Below are 17,897 nucleotides of genomic sequence, written 5' to 3'. Positions count from 1 at the left end.
ATCCTAAATGACTAATGGACTCTGGCTTTTTCAGTAAACTAAAATTGGAGGGATCTTTAAAAAAAAATCCAACTTAATCCTTTTTGGAGCACCTCCCTCCCCCTTTTTTTGGCTGCATAGCATATCTTAGTTCCTCGACCAGGAATTGAACCTGTGCCTTCTGTATAGAAGGGTGGAATCTTAACCACAGGACAACCAGAGAAGTCTCCTTTGTGGAGATTGTTAACTGTCTAGTTCTTTTTTATTCTTTATCCAAGCCCTTTTCTTTTAGGTAAAATTTAAATCTTCGTTCTGTCTGTTTTGTTTTCATTTAGTGTTTGGGAAGCTACTTTGTTACTATTTTAAATTCTGTATTTTGCTGATTGATATTATTTTAATAGTATTCTTATTTTTCTTTGCATAACTTTTATAAAGCTCCATAGTGAAAAACGGGAAAAGAAATCTCCACTAATTGAATCAACAGCTAATATGGATAATAATCAGTCACAGAAGACCTTTAAAAAGTAAGTAAAATATTAAAGTAGATTTGGTTATTTTTTTAAATGAGTTGGCATTATAGCCACAGATATGGCTATTAGATTTTGTGGGTCTGAGAAAAATTAATACATTTATATTGTATTTTGACCTTTTGTTTTTATAAGTATTTTAAGGCTTTTTTTCCTTTTATAGTAAAGAGACATTGATTATTGAGCCTGAGAAAAATGCATCCCGTATTGAATCTCTGGAACAAGAAAAGGTTGATGATGAAGAAGAAGGAAAGAAAGATGAATCTAGTTGCTCTAGTGAAGAAGAAGAGGAAGATGACTCAGAATCAGAAGCTGAAACAGGTAAAATGTGAAGGATAAAAGGATTTTTAGTGAAATTTTGATGAAGTGTAAAGTAAGATGAGGTCAGACTTTAATTTTGAAACTTTTCAGACTGACATGCTATTTAAGATACCTGCCAAGCCAGCAACAAGCCTGTAAATTACCTTTCAGGAGTGTTAGAATTTTAGGTATAGTTGTGATTTTATTGTTCTCTAATTATCTGGATACTCTTGATCACCTCTGTGTTTCACTGACCTAAATTTTTGAGTTTGAAGAAGGTGAAGAGGCCTTGAAGACTTCCTGTGGGTGGTACAGATAGGGTTAGATGGGTTCCCAGCAATTCAAGAATGCTCCTGCTGCTTTCTGAAACCCAGGTACAGGAAGCTGGTTCCCAAGTATTTCCTGAGTAATAGAACGTTGGGACTGAGTCCCTAGAATTTTTCCTGTAGACGTTTGGGGAAATTTATTTTGTTTTGAGAAATTTTAAAGATATAGAAAAATATAATAAACATTCATACTCAGACTACCAAAACTAAGCAGCTATTGACTTTTACCTGTATTTGTTTCTAATTTTCTTTCAATAAAATTAAAACTGTTGTCTTCTTTAATCATCACCCTAGTGTACTTCTCTTTCATTTCTTTCCCAAATCACTATCATGAGTTTTTTCCTGAATCTCCTAATCCATTGTTATACTCTTATCTTTCATTAAAAAATAATATATAGTAATTATAAGGTTGCTTTGTGGTTTATTTTCTACCCTAGAAATAGTTATGCAGCTTGTTTTTTTTACTTAAAAGTTTTGTTTCTATCTGTCTGTATCTTTTTATATGTTATCTATCCCTTCAGTTGCTGTATAATATTCATTAAATACATTGACTTCCTTTTTGATAAAAAATTAACCTAATTCCCAATGTTTTATTGTAAACAGTCCTGGAGCAGTCATTTTAAAATTATCTCCCTGTGTATATGTCCAAGAGGTTCTCTAATAGATATACTGAAAAATTGGGTCATTGAGTCATATTTTCATTTTTCACAGATGCTGCCAGATTGTTTTACTATAACAATTTAAATCCTTTTTATTATCAAGGGTACAGTTTCTGCATTTTTTTCCTCTGGTTCACATTTTTATAAATTTTGTTGACTGAATTGCTTTTGTTCTTTACTGCCTAATCACTCAAAACTTCTGAAGAGTTTGAGATTCCAGTATTGCCATCTTTGAGTTGTGTAACCTGGCATTTTGACATTTTAACATATTTACCAGAAATAGTATTTCATTTCCATTAAGATTTTTATCAATGCAAAACTGGCATCATAATCTCAGGACTAGTTTGCTGATCAAGTGGTAAACACAAAAGAGCCCTAGAACCCCTTGAACTCCGCCTGTTTCCTCTGGACTCAACAACAGCAGTTTTGAATCAGACTATTTTTACTCACTCAGCAAAATATTTTCTCTAAGAAAATGTGAGAATTTAAAGTTTACTAAATAAACATGTCAAGGAACATATTGTTAACTCAGTTTCCCATTAAAAACAAGATACTGCTAAATAGGCACAGGCTAGCTTTGTTGCCAGGTGCTTTGTTATGAATTTCTTTATTTTCTTGAACTTACTAGTAAATGATTTTTTTTTGGAAATACACAAAGAGTTTTTGAGGCTATAAATGGCTAGATTTTAGTCTCTAGGAATTTATTAATAATTATTTATTTATTGCTGTCACATTGCTGGTCAGGTAAGTCAGCATATCGTTTGCCTTGATGACACAGTAGTGTAAGTAAAATTGGAAGTAGAACAACAGGTAGTCATTGAATATTAAAATTTATTTGTATAACATACTAATTAAAATATTTCTAATTATAAAAGCAAATTATGTGAAAATCAGCATGTACAGTGTTCAAGAACATGAACTGATTCATGCATGTAATTGTGGATGTAAGTTATTTAATCTGATTTCTCTGTGAAATCAGGGTAATAATACCTGCTTTACGTGGATATTATATAATAATTACTCTAATAAATATTTTATTTTCATATATTATATAAAATTAAAGTGTACTCAAATATGATTAATGTACATGTTTATCTAATAACACTTCAGTTAAGTTTGTTCAGTTCATTTGAAAGATAGATTGACACCATTGAAATTTAAATTGACTCAAATACAAGTAGGTAAAGTTCCAGAAAAACATCTATTTCTGCTTTGTTGACTATGCCAAAGCCTTTGACTGTGTGGATTACAGTAAACTGTGGAAAGTTCTGAAAGAGATGGGAATACCAGACCACCTAACCTGCCTCTTGAGAAATCTGTATGCAGGCCAGGAAGCAACAGTTAGAACTGGACATGGAACAACAGACTGGTTCCAAATAGGAAAAGGAGTCCGTCAAGGCTGTATATTGTCACCCTGCTTATTTAACTTCTATGCAGAGTATATCATGAGAAACGGTGGGCTGGAAGAAGCACAAGCTGGAATCAAGATTGCCGGGAGAAATATCAAGAACCTCAGATATGCAGATGACACACCCCTGTAGCAGAAAGGGAAGAACTAAAGAGCCTCTTGATGAAAGTGAGAGGAGAGTGAAAAAGTTGGCTTAAAGCTCAACATTCAGAAAATGAAGATCATGGCATCTGGTTCCATCATTTCATGGCAAATAGATGGAGAAACAGTGGAAACATTGTCAGACTTTATTCTTTTGGGCTCCAAAATCACTGCAGATGGTGACTGCAGCCATGAAATTAAAAGACGCCTTACTCCTTGGAAGGAAAGTTATGACCAACCTAGATAGCCTATTCAAAAGCAGAGACATTACTTTGACGACTAAAGTCCGTCTGGTCAAGGCTATGGTTTTTCCAGTAGTCATGTATGGATGTGAGAGTTGGACTGTAAAGAAAGCTGAGCACCGAAGAATTGATGCTTTTGAGCTGTGGTGTTGGAAAAGACTCTTGAGAGTCCCTTGGACTGCAAGGAGATCCAACCAGTCCATTCTGAAGGAGATCAGCGCTGGGATTTCTTTGGAAGGAATGATGCTGAAGCTGGAACTCCAGTACTTTGACCACCTCATGTGAAGAGCTCACTCTTTGGAAAAGACTCTGATGCTGGGAGGGATTGGGGGCAGGAGGAGAAGGGGACGACAGAGGATGAGATGGCTGGATGGCATCACGGACTCAATGGACATGAGTCTGAGTGAACTCCGGGAGTTGGTGATGGACAGGGAGGCCTGGCGTGCTGCGATTCATGGGGTCGCAAAGAGTCGGACACGACTGAGCGACTGGACTGAACTGAAAGTTATTTTTATGTAGTTAATCTCCTCTCTGTGAGATATGCTTTGGCCCCTAGTCTCTAGTAAAATTTTCTTGTTGTTCTGTCTAAGTCATGTCTGTCTCTTTTTGACCTCATAGAGTATAGTATATTAGGCTCTTCTGTCCTCTAGTAAAATATGTCAGTACCAGTCAAACTACATGCACATGTGCACCAAGACTAGCACCCAGCTCTCCTCGCTCATACAGAAGAATTGAAGAACTGGAAGTCCAGATAGCTCAAAGATTTGTTACCTAATTTTTTCTTAATTGATCCCTTCTATACAATTCACTGGGCTTCCCTGGTAGCTCAGTGGTAAAGAATCCGCTTGCCAGCTCATTTTTCCACAGCTTTCAGGTTCGGAAGCACTTCAAATGCTCAGGAGTCACAAAGAACTGTCATGAAAATGTGGTTTGATTCAAAGGAGCTTCCAAGCTGGAGGACAGGACAGGACGTATCCCGGTGTGGATTGTGGTGATGCTGCAGCATTCAGCACCAATTCCCCAGGGATTCACCTGCCTCCCAGGGTGAATGCACGTTGTTCGATGGCAGTAGATTAATCTGTCTTGCAGTGCCTTTCAGTCTGCTTGGGGTCAGGTTCCTGGAAAGAGCTGAGAGAGGAGCAGCTTGTTCCTTGTCTTATATAGTCCTGAAACTCCAGAGTTAAAAGCTACCACTGCCAGTTAAGATTTCTCAGAGGTCCAGCTCCTTGTCAGAAGCCTGAGAATGATTTGAGGAGAAAGGAGTAAGCCATATTTCTGCTCAACTCCAGTCTGAAGTTAAAGAGGTCTGAAGAAAGAACAAAGCATATACAATGGAATCCAACTTGGAGGATATAAAAAATGAAATGAAATTTTCTTGTACAGCTTACCTGTTCAAACATATAGTCAGTTCAGCCTTTCTAAATAGAATTAAAAAAAAAAAAAATAACAATCTACTTGCCAAGCAGGAAACACGGGTTCGATCCCTGGGTTAGGAAGATCCCCAGAAGAAGGAAGTATTGCCAGAAAAATCCCTGGGACAGAGGAGTCTGGCGGGCTACAGGCCATAGGGTCGCAGAGTCGGATGCGACTGAACAGCAACAACATACAAACTGAGGATTAGGCACTGCTAACTAGCAAATCTGACCTTTTGGTTGAAATTTCGTTGTCTATAGAATGGAAAGAATTAGACTAGGTTATCTGGATAGTTCTTTAAACTCTTCTATTCTGTAAATATGAATGGAACTATTCGCTATCAAATTGTATTATGTTAGTTTCCAATTTGAAGTTTAAGTCACTCTGCTGAGTTTCTCAGAAAGCTAACTTTAAATGTTTCTCTTAAGTATTGTACTTGATAATTTTGTTCTTCCTGTTGCTAGTAGCTAGTTGTGCCAGGAAAATTTGACTCTATCTCAAGAATTAACCCATGTAAATGCTGTGTGGTTCCTTCTCTCTCACTCTTTTAATATCAACAAGGCTTTATCATACTTTATTTGGCAAGCTTGAGAAAGCAGTCATTTCCCTGTAGAGCTGCAGCTTGACCTGACAATTTCTAAACTGTTTCTTTTTTTCTTTTTGCAGGGTTGTTTCCTTGGGAAACTATTTTATGTTAAATAACTATTTTGCTGGATTTTCTTTTGTTAAATATTTACAAAACCAGTTTCACATAAATCAGATTGAAAATAGGGACTCAACAAAAAGTTTAATTTCCTTCCAAATGATTTATAAATTTTTGAGAGGTAGTTGAGAGAATGAGGAAAGTGAAGTATAGTTTTGCTTTTAGTTTTTTGTTTTTTATTTTTTCCTTTAGGACATGAAGTTTTTATTCTTCATTGAAGTCAAATGAATATAAAGGGCTTCAATAACATTGATAATGTTTACTTAAGTTGAATGATGGATACCTGGGGTTGGTTTCATTATTACTCGTAAACCAGCCATAAATGTTTGCATATCTGCATATACATTCTTTGATGTATTTATTTCAATAACATAAAACAAAATTTTAAACCTAGAGAAAATAGGACAAAACAAGAAAGTGCAAAAAAATATGCTGAACTTCATTTCTCTTTCCAGACTGTAAGCTTTATGCAGTTATTTTGTCTTTTCATTGACTGATAATGTCTAGTGCCTAGGACAATGCTTGAGGTATTAGGCACTTAGTAAATATTCACTGAATTAATCTCTTCAGTTAGATGGATTGTTTCCCAGGAGGATGGTTTAATTAAGAATATACATGGTTTGTACTTAATTATGCTGAGTAGGCTTAGCTTCTGTTGAATGGAAAGAGATTTAACAATGAGAAAAAAAGCTTATTAGACTGAGTTTAGCTCATTCAGTTTATTTGAAAAGCTATGGTAATAGTGATTTTTAAATGTGTCAATTTGGCCTTGTCCTTTGATGTAGTTTGAGATTATGCTTTTAGCCCTATTAATATAAGGAAGAGAAATAGTATAATAAAAATGAATATCTCATAGAGCTTTAAAAGCAGTATATTTCTTCCCAAAAGTATAGAAAGATACCTGTTCTATCCCGTTTTGAAACTAAAGGAATACTTTAAAGCTCAGTTAATTGACTTTTGACCATTTGAAAAGTAAACTTTTCTAGCTCATTTATAAATTATAGTTAATTTAAAGGTTTAAATTTATATGTGACTTGTGCTAAAGGCTAGTTTGATTTCTGTGTTCAAATAGTCTTTCAGTTTCTGCTAGCATCATATTGATTTTTTTCTAGTATTTCAAAAATCTTTTTCTAAGTGATCAATTATTAGTTGGAAATTGTCTTGATACATCATGGGAAAAGATTTAACCTAATTCAGCTGATGTTGTGCCCATTTAACTTTATACCTTTTAGGGGTGAGAGGGAATGCTCTTTGTGACATTTAAATGTAACTGTTTGACAGGAATGTAATTACCAACAAAGACCAGTTTAGATGCCTAGAACAAAGAAGAGCTATAAGTTTTAGATAAGCAATATTGAATTTTTTGAAGTTACGTTGTATTCAAGCGTTCAGGTTTTAAAAATTAATTTAAATTTTTTAAAAAAATTTCCATAGTGTTAGAAGTACGAAAGTCACATTTTATTTGTGCTTTTTATTCTTAAAAGTCTGGTTATGTGTCATGTTCTTATTTAACTCTCATACATATTGAGACATTTCTAGAAACTGCTTGAAAAATTCTCTTGTTAAAAGGGATGATAGTGGGAAAAGAGTAAATTAACAAAACCTTAAACAAAAATGCAGTGTTAAATACTATTTTAAATACCTCTGAAACAGAACTCATCTAGAATCATGACTCTTAATGTTCTTTTTCTTTTTTTCCTCCTAAAGATAAAACAACAAAACCCATGGCTTCTGTAACTAATGCCAATACTTCTAGTACACAAGCAGCTCCTGTAGCTGTTACAACACCTACTGTGTCATCTGGTCAGCCAACACCTACATCACCTATTAAAAAGGTAAGACAAAATTGTGTTTGTTAAAAAATAAATGTATTCTGTGTAAGTACCATTTGAGTTAAAGCATGAAGACAGTTCTAAGTTTAAGGTTTTAGAATAAAAATACTTTTTCTTTATTTTACTGAGATTTCTGCTGAACCTGTTACATTCTTTTTTCAACTACTTTTTGCGGTTGATATTAGTTAATCGTTAAAAAAATAAAGAGCCCCAAAAATAAAGTTTCTCATATAAAAAACTACTGAGCATGGTAGTTTTTTTATTTCCTTTGACTTTTGAGAAGAGTTATGTATCTTTTATTTCTATTGAGTAAAGGTACTTTTTGGTAATTTGATGTGTGTATAAGTTAAGCATGAAAAAAACTGCCACAGGTCACTAAGAGAACTGGAATCTTGATTTTCTAGTTCATTTTCAAAGCACCAGGTATGTCTGAACAAACCAAAGGTCAGCTGCTGACCCCACCTCTTGTTAGTTGTTGTGACTCTAGGCGAGTTACTGTCTTCCTTATGTGTTCTCCCTAAAAAGGACAAAACAAAAATGATAGTAAAGAGAGAAAATAAGTTATCATTGTTAAGTAGTAATTGAAAGAGCTTGGCTAGTGACTAAGTGCTCCCAAAATGTTAGTTTCACTTCTTCCTCTTCCTTATCTTATTCTCCGTTTATTTATTACCCTTCCTACTTTCCTTTCTCCACCAAACAGTGCTTTCCAACTTAGTGTTGATGTTTGAGACTTCTTTTCCCTGATGTTTCAGAACCCATACTTTTTTAAACCCAAATTAAAGATTAAAGGTCTTTCTGTGGGTTTTTTGTTTGTTTGTTTCTTTAATCTACTGGTCTTGCTTTAAAGGCTCCTCCCTACTGGCCCTTACCTGTCTTTTGTGAGCAGCCTCGTTTGCCTCTCCATGCAACACACACTCACATACGCGTGTTTGTGCACGCACACACATAGGCACTCACCCTTTTGTTTTTCTTTTCTCAGAACGGTTTTAAGAATTGACTGCTTTCACTGTAACACAGTCTTCCTGAATACTTGAGTATGTATTTAAGCACAAATGCATTATCCTTCATTACCAGAGTGAAATCAATATACTTAGAAAATTTGACATTGATATAAAACATTATTTATGCTAATATACAAACCATACTCAGAATTTTCCCAATTGTTCTCCTAGTAACACCTTTCTAGATTTTTCAAATCTAGATTTTTTTGCTTTTCAGATTTTTTTTTTAATTTTTCAAAATTTTTTTGATTTTTCAAATTAAGGGTCCACTCACAAATTACACATTGTATTCATTTATCATGTCTCTGCCTTTGGACTTGTTTTGTTGCTTCTCTGACATTATTTGATTTGCGTTGGTTTGAGGACTGATTTTAAATCCCCACAGTAGTTCTATCATATTGTCAGTTTTGCTAGTCTTTGGATTTGATACCAAGTGGCCACAATTTGAGCCTTTTAAAATCATAAGCTAGAGAAAGGTCCGTACTATTATTAATAATCCTCTTGAAACTCTTCCAAAGGAAAGCAGTAGTGTGAATTTTTAGTGGTAGAAATAACATGAATTTCACTTGTGCAAAGAATATCAGGAGACTCTGACTAAATCATCTCACCTTCTATATTCTAGAACTGAGGGCTTCATAAATGCAGTTAGAAACTATCTTCAAATGGCCATAATTTATATATGCTTTAAAATGAAATTCTCTAGAAGCAGTCTGTCTGCAAAATTTTTAAGATAATTATCATAACTGGAGTTACTATGAGCTGCTTTAACTAAAGGTTTATTTAATTATAGAATCCCATTTTACTTCTTCAGTGGATACTGAACTTTAACTCTTTTGATTTATTATGTTAGAACTGCAGATTTATCAAAACGTTCCCATAAGCTCCATTCCCTTGGCATAGCTAGCCAAGAAGCCAGCTGTTAGTCTTTTGAGTATTTAGCTAAGCAATCTCTTTCATACTGTAGTCAAATAATTATAGTAGGCTTCTTCTCAATTATATTTTTCTCAAGCATAACCCTAGATTTATGGCAGTTTACTTCTCAGTTTATGCCAACTGCCCTCACTGAAAGCAGATACTTAATAGCTCTGTTAGATTAGTGGGCCAATTATCTCTTTGCTATAAAAGTTCTTATTTTATTCTTATCAATTATTAATCAGAATTGATTCTGATTCTTAATTAAGTTGACCTAATGACAATTGTTTCTCTAATCTGTATATTTAGAAGCTGCATTTTATTCTCAAGTTAAAGATTACTTTAAAGATTATCTTGTTTCAGTATTTGTTCGTAATGTTTTATGGCCAAGTTTTATTCCAAGTAATAAAGCCTTGTACAAAAGAATGTTAACGTTTTAAGGTTTTCCCTGTAACTTAGACACCTAACAAATTTCCTTAGATGAATTCTTAATTTATAAATGTATCATAAAAGATTTTGTAATTCAGAGTTCTATTTTTAGGTTGCCACTCACTCCTCATCTTCTGTTTTTAGACAAAGTTGTCTTAAGTTCTCTAGCTTCTTCCACCAGTGCATAAACCTCATATAAATAGACACACACACACGGCAACCCTGAAAGCTCTAAAACTGTTAAATATCACTTATGTTTTATAATAACTCCTGATAACTATGGAGAAACATAGATGCATTCACTTTTAAAGTTCTTCTCTTCAGTTGTTAACTTGTCAGCTAAAATTGCAGAACTATTTCTGTAGCAGTGAGATCAAGCCTATAATTTTTGGATGTATTAACTGTAAAACCATTAGTTTGATCTTATGATTTAACTAAATAGTAAGTTTATTTCATTATTTAACTTAGTAAGTTAAATAATGTATGTTTTATATTATATTAAAATTTTATCTTAACAGTAAGTTTATTGTTAGTTAATGTTTTAACTAACAGTAATTTTAACTAACAATGTTTATATATATAACTCTGTAGTCAAAGTAAATGTTGTTGGAATCTCTAAAAAAAATTATATATTCTGCTGTCTACACATACATTCCAGTACATGTAAACTATATTGTCTTTACTAGATGGTAAAAGTTTAGTTTTCTGGATTACATGTTCTTGCTACCAGTAAAAGACTGTGTGCTGTGGGTATATGAAGTATACCAATAAAAGTGTTTAATTGTAAAACAGTGATTTTAAAATGGAAGAAATTGTTTTTGATTTGAGATAGTGGAGTTAGAACATTTGTGATAGATCTTAAAAGAATGTATTTCAGCCTAACAGAGAAGAGTTTGTATAGTTTGTTGAAAGAGAAGAGAAACGATGTGATCAAAGTAGGTATAATATAGAGTATTTTTTCAGGAAAAATGAGTTGTCAAATTTGATTAATTTACGGGATACATATATGAAGTGGAACAGGAAAAGTAGAGCCAAACTCTGAAATGTTTTCATTCCTATGGTAACGTTTTTGTGATCTGATAGATATAGAGAATCACAGATATTTGAACAAGACCATGAGAGAATTATTCTTTATAGAATATTATTCTGACACTAATGTACAGGTGTATTTGAAGGTGAGAGACTGACTGAGAGAAGGTTTATTAGAAAGTCATTGAAGTTTCCCAATATAAAGAATATAAATCAGAAGAGGGCAGTGGTCTTATATAAAGGAGAGGAGGAGGTTTAGAGACTCGTCACTTCATTTATAATTGCAGGAAGATAACAAAGAAGAGGTCTGACATGACTTTCCAGTTGCAAATGCAGGGGTTGGGGCTTCCTCCACAGTCCAGGTGTTGGCTCCCTGCTTCCACTGCAGGGACCATGGATTTGATCCCTATCAGGGAACTAAAATCCCACATCCCACATGCCTGCACAATGTGGCCAAAATTTTTTTTTTTTAGGGATTGAATAGATTACTGCTGCCCTTAATAGAAATAGGGAACCAAGGAAGAGTTGGTTTGGAAATAAAGGTGTTACACTTTATATATTGTTTCCGTTTCCAGTTTTCCTTATCTACAGTGCATTCTACAGGTGAATAGAAGTTCAGGACTGGGACATTAGGAGTGAGATTGAGTTGCAGAATAGCACATTTGAGAATAAGCTGAATACAGTGCATGAGGATATAAAGAAGACCCTACTCCCAACACTCAGAAGAAAATACAAAGAGAAGATAGGATATATGAGAACAGACTGTTGGAGTGCTTATGTTACAGGGCTATGACAAGGAAAGCTGCTACAACAATAGCAACAAGAAGACCAAGAATGGGGGTAGTCAGAAGAATAGGAAAATCAAAATAGTGTCCTGGTTATAAAAACAAAAACAAGAATCTCAGGGAATAGGTATACTTGAGTTACTCAAAGAGGTTCATTTATATACCAAAAATAGAAAGATGCCTTTAAACAGATAACCAGTTCTTAAATTGAAATTTATGTTAGATAGAGAGAGGCAGTATATCAGTTTTAACAGTGCAACAAAATTTCTAACTTGATAATACTGCCTCATTTTTCTCAACTCTAAAATGATAGTAAAGTTCTATTTCATTGGGTGGTTGCAGGAGTAAATGAGATAACCCATATGAAGCACTTCTTTTAGGCCTGACACAAGTGAACATTTGTTAAATGTTCGCTTCTGTTCTAACATTCAGCAAATATTATTTACTATTTTATCATGGAAGACTAACATTTGTTTGTAGTTTGGGGAAGCTTCTAGGGGCAGAGAAGGATTAGCAAACCATAGTCTGTGGGCCAAACCTGGCCCACTACCTGTTTTTTGTAAAGTCTGCAAATTAGAATGCTTTTAATATTTTTAAATGATTAGCAGAGGCAGGGGAAGATTAAAAGAAAAAGAGTATTTTGTCACACAGATTCTAACTTCACTGCCCCTAAATAAAGTTTTATTGTAACACACCCACATTCATTCACTTGTATGTTACCTATGGCGGGTTTGTATTATAACAGCATAGATGAGTAGTTAAAGCCTAAAGTTTACAACTTGACCTTTCATAGAAAAAAAGTTTGCCAACCTGTGTTCTCGAGTAGTGTGACATTAAACTCTGAAATCAGTAAGGAATCATCGCAGTGCCTATCATACTGAGTAAAATATTACAGAGCTTCCTGGACTTTCTCAGCCAAGGGAGACTTTAGTGTTTTACTGATTTTTTTTTTCACAGTGCCATTTGGCCCAAAGGAATACTTCTTTATTTCATTTATTAAGTAGTTACTACAAATAGTAATGGCAGTTTGTGCTGTGTCCAACAGATGTCACTGTACTTCACTTAAAATTTTAAAACATTCCATAGCACTCCTGTGATTTTGTTCTTGCATCTTGAATGCCTCAGTGCACATTTTGGAAATTGAGAAATGCAGTATGTCTTGAGTCTCTTTTCAACCCTATTGATAGGAATTAATTACTGGAAATACTAGAGATTTTTTTTTTTTTTGTCTAGAAAGTAGACCTCCAACATTATGGTGCTTTTAACAAGTTCTTTTAAACTTTCTGTTACGGTAAACCTGGGCTATAAATGTGAAAGAAAGGTTGTTTTGGGTTGTTTAATTGTTTAATTATCCATATCCTGTGCTTGTAGTAACTAGTTAGTTGCTCTGTTAACCGTCTGTATTTAACTATGGTTGAATATTTAAACTCTGTAAGTGCAGTTGATGAAGTGAACTAGTTTAAAGATTATGGGTGTTTCATTTTTAAGGCTGTTGGAAAACTGAAATGAAATAAATATTTGTACAAAAATAGTTTTTAGTTGACATGTTTAATGTTTGGTAGAAAAATCCAATCGTACTTTTAAGGCTATGATATTTAAAATATTAATGAATCAAATATTATGATTAGATATATATTGATGATTACTTTGTTGATGATGTATTTAAAATTTCTTAACCCTAGTACAAAGTGAATAAAAACAAAATTCAAGTGCAGTAGTTAGTTCATCCATACTAGAATATTACCAGCTCTCTGTGCCTTTAACTGCCTAAGAAGTTTAGATTTTTTCGGATGCTCTTATACTAAAACTGGAACTTATTCCCAGTGACTCTTAAAGATTGGAGAGTTACCCAGTATCGGGGTTTTGCTTTATTATAAAATTCTTTTAAAAAGGGAGAAAAATCTGTTTTGCTCATAACTTCCTTTTATATTTTCAAACTTTCAATCTGTGTCTCTTTACTTGTCTTATTTTAATTGGCTTTAGTATGATTTCATTGCTCCTATCATGCCTGTGGTGGAATCAGTAGATCCCGCATCGTGGAGGCAGGGCTTGCGCAAAACTGGCATTGTTCTTGTGCCCAGTAAGGGTGAAAAATCTATGGTGAGGCTTTTCCATGTGCAAGGATTTATATTAGGTTACAACATAACAAGTTTAATGTGAATATTGGTTTCAACGATGCATGGTTTTAAGTCATTATGGTGTGCTCATTTCTCTTCTCTGTATTTGCATCATAATTTTTCTGTGTGATACAAAGTGTGGAGTGTGTGTTCTTAAACCTAACACCTCGACAGGTAATATTTCTTTTTTCAGTTTTAGATCTTTACATTTTGACTAAGACATTAACCTGCTTAGTAAGTGTTTCTCCTGAAACTATTAACTGTAATTTTAAAGCGTTTAATCTGTAAACTTCTCCTTTCCAGTTTAAGGACTGATCGGTCTTGACAATTTTTTTCCTTTTCCTGAAAAAATAAAATAAAAACAGTTTCCAACTTCAGCTACAAAAATTTCTCCCAAAGAAGAAGAGAGAAAAGATGAGTCCCCTGCATCTTGGAGGTTAGGACTTAGAAAGACGGGCAGTTATGGCGCACTTGCAGAAATCACAGCATCTAAAGAAGCTCAGAAGGAAAAAGACACTGCAGGCGTCATGCGCTCAGCTTCAAGTCCCAGACTTTCCTCCTCTTTGGATAATAAAGAAAAGGTAATCTGTTCCACAATTTAGTTTCTATAAGAACTATAACAATTGGTTCTCTACTGTGTATCATTATTATACCTATATATCAACTTAATTCATGTGACTTAATGAATGATATGAAAATACAAATGTACCTGCCTTCAGCCAGTATATATGTGAAATATAATTATTGGGGAGATCAGATGTATTTACCGAAAACATAAATTATGAGACTACTCAATTACAGGAATCCTGTAAAATCTATCAAGTGATAAGCTAATTTTATTTATTAAGAAAGGTTTTCAAAATTTAGCAATGCATTTGTTCTAGACTATGATTATACTCATAGGTTGCATTTATCCAATGTCTACAATTTCTTTACCTACTTTTTCATCTGATACATCCCAGCTTTGTCCTAGTGAGCAATTTTAATAGCTGTATTTTGAAAGGCATTATTAAATAGCATTAAATACAGTGTACCACAGTTCATTCAAAGCTATCTTATATAATTGAATTATTTATTTTTCATTGTATATTTAGTACTCAGATATTTTTCCATATAGTTTTCTTGTACTATATAAGAATGTTTATTTATATGTATTGAAATTCAGAAATGAATTATTCATAAAGTAATTTTAGGATTTTTATTTTGTATAAGTTTATTGTCCTATTGTCTTCCAAGTACTTGATGGATACCATATAATGAGAATATAACAGATTCCATTAAATGGCATCTACACTCTTAGATTTGGATAAATAGAATTGAAATAATTTTTTGTTTTGTATAATGTTGTATTTTTAAAGCATAGAATATAAAAGTAGTGAATAGCTTATATAACGTAAATAATTAAGACTTACAATGAATCATATTTGAGAACTCTTCTCTCTGAAAGAAATAAGGATGTTTTGTCTTATAATACTATGTTACAGTAAATAATATGTTACAGAAGTTTTAGAAACAGTCATTAAAATGGGGAGGAATTTTTCTTATGTTAAAATGATCTAATTCTAGATTAAGGGAGAAAAAAGAAAATTAATTTGAGCAGGCTGTTATTTAGTGCTTATAGTCCTTGAGTATTGATAGATATGTTTTAGAGTTTAGGAATGATGGAAATATTATCAAATAAACTGTGATGACTGTGTAATTATACGTTGTTGCATACTTTTTCCATACTTTTAGCAGCACCTGTAATCATCGCACTGATTTATTTTCTCTCTTTTTTTCTCGCCATTGTGTAGGAAAAAGATAGTAAAGGAACTAGGCTTGCATATGTTGCGCCTACAATACCAAGACGGCTGGCCAGTACATCTGACATTGAAGAGAAAGAGAACAGGTGGGCTCATTGCCATTTGCTTTATTTGTTTGTTTTTTTTTACTATGAAATCTTTACTATCTAGTATGAGAGTTAAAATATGAGAGTTGAGTTGTTGTTATTACAGGGTATGTAGATTTCAGGAAGAAATGGAGGGTGTTCCTAATAGTAATAACACCAGGTACGTGGATCTGAGGAGGCACAGAATTTGGTATGTTCATGAAATAACAGTATAAATAAAGGCATTATGGTTGTATCAGAGGGAGAGGACAGTGGTGGCAGATGAGGTCACTGACTAGCGTATGCTTCTAAATATTTGGAACATAATGCAAAAGGAGAAGGAAGGGAGAAAAAGCCATTACTTAATCACTGACAACATTTTAGTTTGTTTCTTCACTTTTCAGCACATAGAGTATGAGAACTTTTTAATAATGATTGTAGTCATGTTATAGTATTCAGTTTGTGTCTTTTTCTGTCACCTGAGATCTCATAAGCAGTCTTACATGTTAGCATGTTGACTATGAGGGCTACTCCGTATTTTCTAAGGGTTTCTTGGCCACACTAGTAGATAAAATGGTCATCTGAATTAAATTCGCCCATTCCAGTCCATTTTGGTTCACTGATTACTAAAATATTGATGTTCACTCCTGGAGTCTGAAGTCAGGTGGGCCTTAGGAAGCATCACTACGAACAGAGCTAGTAGAGGTGATGGAATTCCAGCTGAGCCATTTCAAGTCTTAAAAGATGATGCTGTTAAAGTGCTGCACTCCTTATGTCAGAAAATTTGGAAATTCAGCAGTGGCTACAGGACTGTAAAGATCAGTTTTCATTCCAATCCCAAAGAAAGGCAATGCCAAAGAATGCTCAAACTACCGCACAATTGCACTCATCTCACATATTAGCAAATAAATGCTCAGAATTCTCCAAACCAGGCATCAACAGTAGTAAACTGAGAACTTCCAGATGTTCAAGCTGGATTTAGAAAAGGCAGAGGAACCAGAGATCAAACTGCCAGCATCCATTGGATAATCAAAAAAGCAAGAGTTCCAGAAAAACAACTACTTCTGCTTTATTGACTATGCCAAAGCCTGTGTGGATCACAACAAACTGTGGGAAATTCTTAAAGAGATGGGAATACCAGAACCACCTGACCTGCCTCCTGAGAAAGCTGTATGCAGGTCAAGAAGCAACAGTTAGAACTAGACATGAAACAACAGACTGGTTCCAGATTGGGAAAGGAGTATGTCAAGGCTCTGTATTGTCACCCTGCTTATTTATTTAACTTATATGCAGAGCACATCATTTGTAACGCTAGGCTGGATGAAGCACAAGCTGGAATCAAGATTGCTGGGAGAAATATCAATAACCTCAGATATGCCGATGACACCACCTTTATGGCCGAAAGCAAAGAGGAACTAAAGAGCCTCTTGTTGAAAGTGAAAGAGAAGAGGAGAGTGGAAAAAGTTGGCTTAACGCTCAGCATTCAAAAACTGAGATCATGGCATCTGGTCCCATCATTTCATGGCAAATAGATGGGGAAACAGTGGAAACAGTGACAGACTTTATTTTTGGGGCTCCAAAATCACTGCAGATGGTGACTACAACCATGAAAGTAAAAGATGCTTACTTCTTGGAAGAAAAGCTATGACCAACATAGACAGCATATTAAAAAGCAGAGACATCACTCTGCCAATAAAGGTCCATACAGTCAAAGCTATGGTTTTTCCAGTAGTCATCTATGGTTGTGAGAGTTGGACAATAAAAAAGGCTGCATGCTGAAAATTGATGCTTTCAAATTGTGGTGCTGGAGAAGATGCTTGAGAGTCCTTTGGACTGCACAAAGATCAATCCAGTCAGTAATCCTAAAGGAAGTCAGTCCTGAATATTCATTGGAAGGACTGATGCTAAAGCAAAAGCTCCAATACTTTGGCCACCTGATGAGAAGAACTGACTCCTTAGAAGAGACCCTGATGCTGGGAAAGATAGAAGGCAGGAGGAGAAGGGGATACAAAGAATGAGAAGATTGGATGACAGTACCAATTCATGGACATGAGTTTGAGCAAAGGAGTTGGTGATGGATAGGGAAGCCTGGCGTGCTGCAGTCTGTGGGGTCACCAAGAGTTGGACACGACTAAGCGACTGAACTGAACTGATGTTAGCGTGTAATTCAACAAACATTGTTTTTCATCAATACATAGTATTTGTAGAGTAGATCTGCTGATATTAA

The 17,897-nt window shown here is 34.4% G+C and overlaps 1 protein-coding gene across 12 annotated transcripts in view; it reads left to right on the top strand.

Annotated features, from left to right (window-relative positions):
* The window catches only part of PPP1R12A (protein phosphatase 1 regulatory subunit 12A), a 169,936-nt gene that overhangs the window by 102,177 nt on the left and 49,862 nt on the right, over positions 1-17,897 (top strand). For 6 of the 12 annotated variants that reach the window (XM_069584113.1, XM_069584116.1, XM_069584109.1 and 3 more), the window contains exons 7-12: positions 415-503; positions 670-827; positions 7,406-7,533; positions 13,670-13,786; positions 14,169-14,384; positions 15,597-15,691. In XM_069584113.1, coding sequence (XP_069440214.1) covers positions 415-503; positions 670-827; positions 7,406-7,533; positions 13,670-13,786; positions 14,169-14,384; positions 15,597-15,691 — 803 coding nt within the window. The remainder of the gene's footprint in view (positions 1-414; positions 504-669; positions 828-7,405; positions 7,534-13,669; positions 13,787-14,168; positions 14,385-15,596; positions 15,692-17,897) is intronic. The other 6 variants (XM_069584117.1, XM_069584119.1, XM_069584120.1 and 3 more) reach the window with 1 other exon arrangement.

This window comes from Ovis canadensis, chromosome 3 (assembly GCF_042477335.2).
Source record: "Ovis canadensis isolate MfBH-ARS-UI-01 breed Bighorn chromosome 3, ARS-UI_OviCan_v2, whole genome shotgun sequence".
Classification (NCBI taxonomy): Eukaryota; Metazoa; Chordata; class Mammalia; order Artiodactyla; family Bovidae; genus Ovis; species Ovis canadensis.
This window is presented reverse-complemented; position numbering and strand designations above follow the sequence as displayed.